The 7,302-nt window shown below is 29.2% G+C and overlaps 2 protein-coding genes across 2 annotated transcripts; one reads left to right on the forward strand and one right to left on the reverse strand.

Moving 5' to 3' along the window:
- Window positions 1-2,228: 2,228 nt before the first annotated feature.
- BO70DRAFT_383668 (NuoB/complex I 20 kDa subunit family protein) lies at window positions 2,229-4,109 on the reverse strand (the record flags this gene model as incomplete). Its single annotated transcript, XM_025545595.1, has 8 exons — window positions 2,229-2,273; window positions 2,528-2,601; window positions 2,744-2,818; window positions 2,869-3,224; window positions 3,288-3,480; window positions 3,528-3,628; window positions 4,048-4,055; window positions 4,095-4,109. 8 exons carry the CDS (start codon window positions 4,107-4,109, stop codon window positions 2,229-2,231), a joined length of 867 nt encoding a protein of 288 aa, XP_025394048.1.
- On the forward strand, window positions 4,051-5,432 carry BO70DRAFT_325938 (uncharacterized protein). The gene is made up of 3 exons (XM_025540659.1): window positions 4,051-4,527; window positions 4,584-4,874; window positions 4,966-5,432. The coding sequence occupies exons 1-3, from the start codon at window positions 4,483-4,485 to the stop codon at window positions 5,146-5,148; spliced, it is 519 nt and encodes a 172-aa protein (XP_025394049.1). The 5' UTR covers window positions 4,051-4,482; the 3' UTR covers window positions 5,149-5,432.
- Window positions 5,433-7,302: the final 1,870 nt, after the last annotated feature.

The raw sequence follows: 7,302 nt of genomic DNA on the forward strand, positions 1-7,302 counted from the left end.
AAAGTATAAATAATTATAAGGATTTTTTATTCAAGTATTTATTTATAATAATAATAATAATTAAAGAAAGAGGGCCGCAGAGTTTAAGAAAAAGAGTGAAATTAAAAAATAAAAAAAATTAAAATAAAATATATTTAAAAAGAATATTTTTTTAGAGCTTTAAGTCTCAAGTTTTAAGTTCTAATTTATATTTAAATTAAAAATATTATATTATATTTACTATTTAATTATAATTATAAAAATATTTATTATATTTATTATTTATAATATTTATTATTTAATTATAATTACAGAGACTTAAAGTATAATAAATAATAATATAATTAAAATTATATAAAATAGCTGTGACAGGCTTATATAAAATAAATATTATAAAAAAAAAACTATTTTTTTAATTAATTTTTTTATAAAAAAGTTTTTATAACAGAGATTTTAATAATATCTAATCTTTTATAAATAATAATTTTGAGAATTAAGATTTTAAAAAAAGAAATAATTATAAAAATAATAATTCTTATAATTCTTATAATATAATATATTATAAAAAATATTTATACTGCGGAGATAATTTCTTACAAAATAATTATATTAATATAATATATAATTTATAAAATTCTTATAAATATATCTGTTTATAAGAGAAGCTATATAAAAGACTAGTAATAATATTTTAAATAATATAAATATTATCTTAGTTTTTTAATAGATATACTTTCTTTGTACTATCTTAATATATATTCTTATAATATTTATTATAAATCTATATTGTTTATAGTTCCATAAAATATTTATCTGCGAGAATAGTCTTTATTTAAAAATAAAAAGAAATAAAAGAATAAGATAATAAAAAAGCTATTTATAAAAAGATATTTCAAATTGTAGATAGTATATAAAATATAATAAATAATTTTAAAAATAAGAAATAAATAAATTAACTTCTTTCATTTATAATAAAATTCAAATAAAATTTAATAGAATTATTATATCTTTATCTATAATTATTATTACTATATATTATATATGTTTTAAAGGCTGATAAATTGTGATGTATATAATATATATCTAAGTAAATAAACCTCTGTAGTCTAAGTTATAGGAAATATTTTATAAAATTAGATCTAGATCTCTAGTTACTAAAAAAAATTTTATTCAATAAAATATATAAACTATATTACTAATTATATAATTTAGTATCTTTTATAATTCAATAAAGCCTATATATGTATCTAAACAAAATCTAAAAAATATTATTTATATATATATATATATATATATATATATATTAGTAAATAAGTTCTGTGCAGATAGATTTATAAATTTAATTTAGATTTAATTTATAATTTTATTATTTTTAAAAGTAGATTAATCTCAGACAACTCTAAATATATATTTTTTTAAAATAAATAGTCTATAGATTTATAGTTTATATTTTATAATTAATAAAAGTAATTAAAATATTATTTAAAATAATATTTTTTCTATAATAAATAATAATACAACAATAATCATAAAAAATTAGACTATTTAAAATCTTTAATAAATAAATTTATCTAGAATCTAGATTAGCTCTATATATACTATAAAAAATAAATATCTATTATAAAGATTAAAGAAGAAGCTAATATAGAAATAATAGTCATAATTTTTATAATAATTATAATAATAATAATAATAATAATATTTACAGACTTCTTATCTATTAAAACTGTATAAAATTTACCATATGAATAAATAAGAAGAATAACACTGGTTATTATTTTAGAAGAACCTGGCTATAATTATAAAGAAATAATAATTGCAGAGCTTCGCTCTGCAATGTCTATACATAAAAAGGGCGGAAAAACCCGGGACACAGAACACCTTTTGATTGGAAAGAGTAAAAGCCCTAGCCCTGGTGTCGTCACGTAACAAGACCCTTATTAGTAATTGTATTACTCTAGTTAACTATTCTGCCTGCCTGTGTGGCTTCAATCTGTCTGTATTGCTTCAATCTGCTTATATGACTTCAACCTGTGTGGCTTCAACCTGCGTGGCTTTAATCTGTATAGCTTAGTATTATATAGCTTGGGATCAGATGGCTCCGCTCTGCACGCCTTCTAGGCGACCTTAGTCGTCTAGCCCCCTAGTAGATTAGGTGAGTGACAGCCGAGCCAATTGGCACGCGGGCCTGGGCCTAAGATCCCTGGATATAATTTGACTGGCTACAGGACCTATGAGGCCTGTCATCGCTACATAAACTGGCTGCGCACTGCAAGTAGTGCAACATATAGATCCTAATTTGCCAAGTACAAATACTAATTTCCTAAAGATATAGCGGAGCTGGCAGAGGCTATCTAAAGACCGCTGCTAGGCCTAACTAGGACGAACCTGCCAACGGAACATAGCAGTAACTTGAAAGGGCGGCCATCACAGGTGTGGCTCCATATGAACATTAGACAGGGCGAAACTATATAGAAAACCAATAATTGTATGCAACAAATTCCCTATTTCTATGCTACACCACCTAGGATCATAATCCACGCCTCACATTCTGCACAAATCCAACGATAAGAGACTCGGTTTTGACAATGAATATCACACGCGCAACTGTGTAAACTGATACTGGGTTGTTGGTAGTCGATCAAATCATCTTGTTCAGAAAAAATATTTGACCGAACTCGGACTCTTGAACCCATACTGTTCGTATTTTGAAAACGCGAAAAAGTCGATCATGACGAGTAAAATTACCGTCTATACCACATACGTGTGATTCTTGTGTGTCTCATTTTCTTTTGAAGTTGAAAGATCCCATACATCAATGCCTCGGATGTTGGTGGGCCTGGGGTACTCGTTAGCTTTTTTACAATGATTCACAGGGGATATACGAACACCCAGGAACATAGACGTCAACGGGCACTATTCTATCACATCCCCGAACAACCGAGTAACTGTAGTGATAATAGCCACCACCATTCGCACAGCTACCCATGCTGACAACCCAGCGCGGATCAGGCATTTGGTCGTAGACTTGCCTGAGAGCCGGAGCCATCTTATTCGTCAGGGTGCCTGCAACAATCATCACATCCGACTGCCGCGGAGAAGCTCTGAAGATAATGCCCAGGCGATCCTGGTCATATCTAGGGGTTGAAAGATGCATCATTTCGACTGCACAACAAGCGAGACCAAAAGTCATGGGCCATAGAGAACTTTGGCGGGCCCAATTAGCAACTTGATCGAGCGTAGTTCTGGAGGAAAATCAGCGTAAATAGACCAAAATACATCGGTAAGATCCATTCTAGGCTACGAACAAGACATATTGCATCGCGCCCTCCTTTTTCTCCTGGCTCGGTAAAGGCACCTCCTTCCGCACCTTTCCAGAAGCAGTGAGCGGATGACCGGGCTGCCCCCGCTGCTCAATTGCTGTTGCGGATTTGATTGACGATGTTGAGATGAAAGACACTGGCTGGAAACGGAAAGAATATGGGTTGATGTATGCCCGCGCTACCTAATATTAGCAGTTAGCCTTGACAAGTGCTGGGCAGACCTACCATGAAGAGCGCTTGGGATAGCGCCTGGAATGGCGCGACCGGTGAGAAATAGCATGATCAGGTTTCTTCCAATATCGGCGCGGCGGGAGCAGGAATGAAGCCTCTTATAGTGTGATAACCACGTTATTAATCAATGAGTTGAGGTTTTATGTGCCGAAAACAGTGATAGTGGCAATGTGATAATGTAAGAGGACTTGAGTTAGAGCATTATTGTGCATTAGTGGTAGTAATGGTTCGCCCTCTTCATATTACCGTAATATAACATGATGAAAGCGGGAACTTTCTGTGGGAGTGGCACAAATATGTATCATACTGTACCAGAAATTGGTCAATCAAGTGCTCTCAATCATATGTTCTGTTGATTAAGATTCTAAACAATGTTATTGGCTGGAGGCCATGATATGAATGCAAATTACACAGTTTCCACAGTTTGCACTACCAATATGTATGTAAGTAAGGTATCTCATTCATGGTAGTATGAGTGCACACACGGCGGTACCATGTACTACCGGGTACCTACTGTAACCTCTGCGTAGGTAAGGTAGGTAATAGGTAATAGCTACTTACCTGGAAGTATGACATAGTGGGCAATTTCTCGAAGTAATTTATAGATACATAAGGAGTCATGACATACCTAGTCGACTACAACGATCACCATACTGTGTCTTAGGTTTGGGTCAGGTCTAGATACCTACATACCGTGTACATAGGTAGTCTTGATGGAATAGCCTGAGCCTAGTAGTATGACTTATCTGATACTCGCCACGTGTGAGTAGATATAGTTAGCTGTGGGGGTTCGGAATTACTCAGAACTACGGAGTTGGTGCAATTACTCGACGGATGAAGCGTTGTCGAGCAGGTTCAAGTCAATCCACTCGGGCATCCAAATTTTTAAAACTACCTGCCTGAAACTTGAAGCAGGATAACCTTGTACAGTTGAGGACCTGACAAAGAAATGGGGGGGGCTAAGATCGCTTGTATTGGTGTTATTGGGAAAGCTGTAAGTTGCTTCCTCTGCTGTATATAAACAATCACGAAGTCTAATGTGCATATCAGGATAACCCACTCCATGTATCTTTATTTCCGCCCTATCTGAATTCCGCTGTTGAATTCTCTTTCCTTTTAAACTCCTGCTTAGATGTTTTCGAAATACGGCGCAAACACACATCTGTTGACCAAGACCTTGGTCTTTTGCATGCTGTAGATGAGAGATTGGCGGCCTATGGCTGGCTTACAACCACTGGCGTGAAGCTGCTAGTCATAATCGATTGTGTCGGTCAGCCTATGACAGACGGAGAACCTAGAACGAATACAGCAGCTGGCATAAGAGAATCGGACCTGAAATCGGTTCGTTCGCCTATAGAATCGCCTGAAATTTACCACTTACTACACTGCTTGCGGAATATACTGACCTTGAAGCAACGGCTTAATTTTACAGGTTTTCCGAGGCCTGCAAAGTGCTTACGTACAATTACTGCAAAATCCGTTCTATAATCCTGACGAGCATGTGGGCGTGTCTAACACAACCTCACCTTACAATTCGCAGATCACAGACCAAAAGTTTGTTACGGAAGTTAAGCGAATAGGTGTCTCCTGGTCTCCTGGTATACCTACTTATTAGTATGTGACTCCTGTACTGTGGTCTTACGCGGGGGCAATATAGGTGGCATTGATGACAGTATGAGACATTTTCGTCATATCGGTTGCTCTTACATTTCCTCTGTCATAAACTGAAAGACTGTGAATCAAGACCATATGTGCACTGATATTGGAGTAGGGATCTCTCTCTGTATGTAGGGAATCCGGCAGCTTTACCTATACGCGGTGTTGTGGAGAGGTTCTGCAACTTATGAAGATTAATATATTATAATACATCTATTTATTATATTTCACCTTCTGTCATAGATAGCTCGTGTATATAGCACGGCAGAGTAATCTGCTGAGAAGGATTATTACTAGTAAAAATAGCAGATAGTTCTAGACTATATATTGTTGTACTATTAAATTGTAAGAATAGCAATCCTTATAATCCTTGTAATATATTATAACTATCACAAGAAAAACTTATACTGTGAAGACAGTATCTTAGTGTAAGGGAATGTCCACAGGATATGCGTATTTACAAGGGTCAAGCCCACCTCCTCCTGGGTGTACTTGAGTATATATATGGGATTCTAGGGGTCCGCAGGTAACTGCGGGTAATGTTAGCCTTTTGGCTCAGTGACAACAACTCCACTAGGTTGGTGTCTTAAACTTACAAAGATATTATCTTAATAGATACTTAATATATTGTATTAAAAGTTATAATCAAAATTATTATTATTCAATTATGAAAAAGTATAAAACATCAGATTTAAGACTAATAATAATAATTATAATAATAATAATAATAATAATAATAATAATAATCATGAAGATATAGAAAGCAATCACACAAGGCGACAGGAAACAATGAGTTGATTCAGAGAACAGGGGCCAGAAATCCTGATATCTAAAATAAGAGATATAGTTATATATTCTAAAGTAATTATTATTAATATATTTTTTAATTATAATCTCTGAAGCTCTGCAGATTATTTAACTAGATAATATATATAAAATTATAATAAAATAATTATAAAAAAAATTATTTTTTTAATTCTTAATTACTGCTCTATCTCTTTAAGATAAAATTTTTTTTAAATATTTTAAATTTTATTATTTAAAGAGATTTAATTAATTTATTTATTATATTTTTTTTAAGAAAATTTAGCAGAACTTAATCTATTCTTATTTTTAAATATTTTTAATAAATTAAATATAATTATTAAGCTATTTAATAATTAAAATATAGCTTTTTTATAAATTAAATTAATAATATTTTAATAATTTATATAGACTAAGATAGAATTAGATATTAATATATTAAATATCTTAATTAATTATTTAATTTATAGATCTTTTTTAATAATCTTTTTATATATAATTAACTTAGTTAGAATTAAGAATTTAATAATAATCTCTTATTTTTTATTTAATTAATTAATTAATAATTTAATAAAAAAATAATAAATATTTTTATTAATTTATAATTTAAATAATTCTGATATATTATATTATATTATATTTTTATAAAATTAATATACTTTAGAATTAAAATAAGATTATATTTATTATTTTTAAAATAATAAAGAATATTTTTTATAATTATTATATTATATAATATCAGACTTCAGTAATAATATTATAAGTAAAAAATAAAATATATAATATTAGATTTTATATATATTAATAATTAATTTAGTTTATTTATTATTATTATATAATTTTAATATTATTATTATTATATTTCTAATTTTTAGATCTGAATTCTTAATATTTAGAATTTATAAAATAATTTTTTAATAATATCTTATTTATATTATAATATTTTAAAAATCTTTAATATAGATATTCTAATTTATAATAATAATTTTTTTTATAATATTTTTATTAATATTATAGTTAAGAAAGCAAATTAAAATATTTAGATATTTTATTTTAAAGTTCTGGCTTAAATATTTATATATCTAATTAATATTAGTCTTTATATAATTTATAATAATAAAATTATTAATATATAATATAATTAGACTTAATTCTTAAAAATAAAAATAAAATTTTTTAATACTATTCTTAAAATTAAGTGTCTGTAGTTATTTATTAAAAGTTTTATTTTAAAAATAATCTATTTATTTTAAGCTATATAATATATATTTAATAAAATAAATATTATTATTTTTCTTAAATCTGATTA

This window comes from Aspergillus heteromorphus (genome assembly GCF_003184545.1).
Source record: "Aspergillus heteromorphus CBS 117.55 chromosome Unknown BO70scaffold_104, whole genome shotgun sequence".
Classification (NCBI taxonomy): Eukaryota; Fungi; Ascomycota; class Eurotiomycetes; order Eurotiales; family Aspergillaceae; genus Aspergillus; species Aspergillus heteromorphus.

What these genes read in the sequence shown, in the direction of transcription:
- BO70DRAFT_325938 (XM_025540659.1), top strand. Translation starts at nt 4,483, where the DNA reads ATGGGGGGGGCTAAGATCGCTTGTATTGGTGTTATTGGGAAAGCT. An exon ending in TTGGTGTTATTGGGAAAGCT is followed by an intron (nt 4,528 to 4,583) that starts GTAAGTTGCTTC and finishes TGTGCATATCAG; the next exon opens with GATAACCCACTCCATGTATC. An exon ending in GAGAATCGGACCTGAAATCG is followed by an intron (nt 4,875 to 4,965) that starts GTTCGTTCGCCT and finishes TTAATTTTACAG; the next exon opens with GTTTTCCGAGGCCTGCAAAG.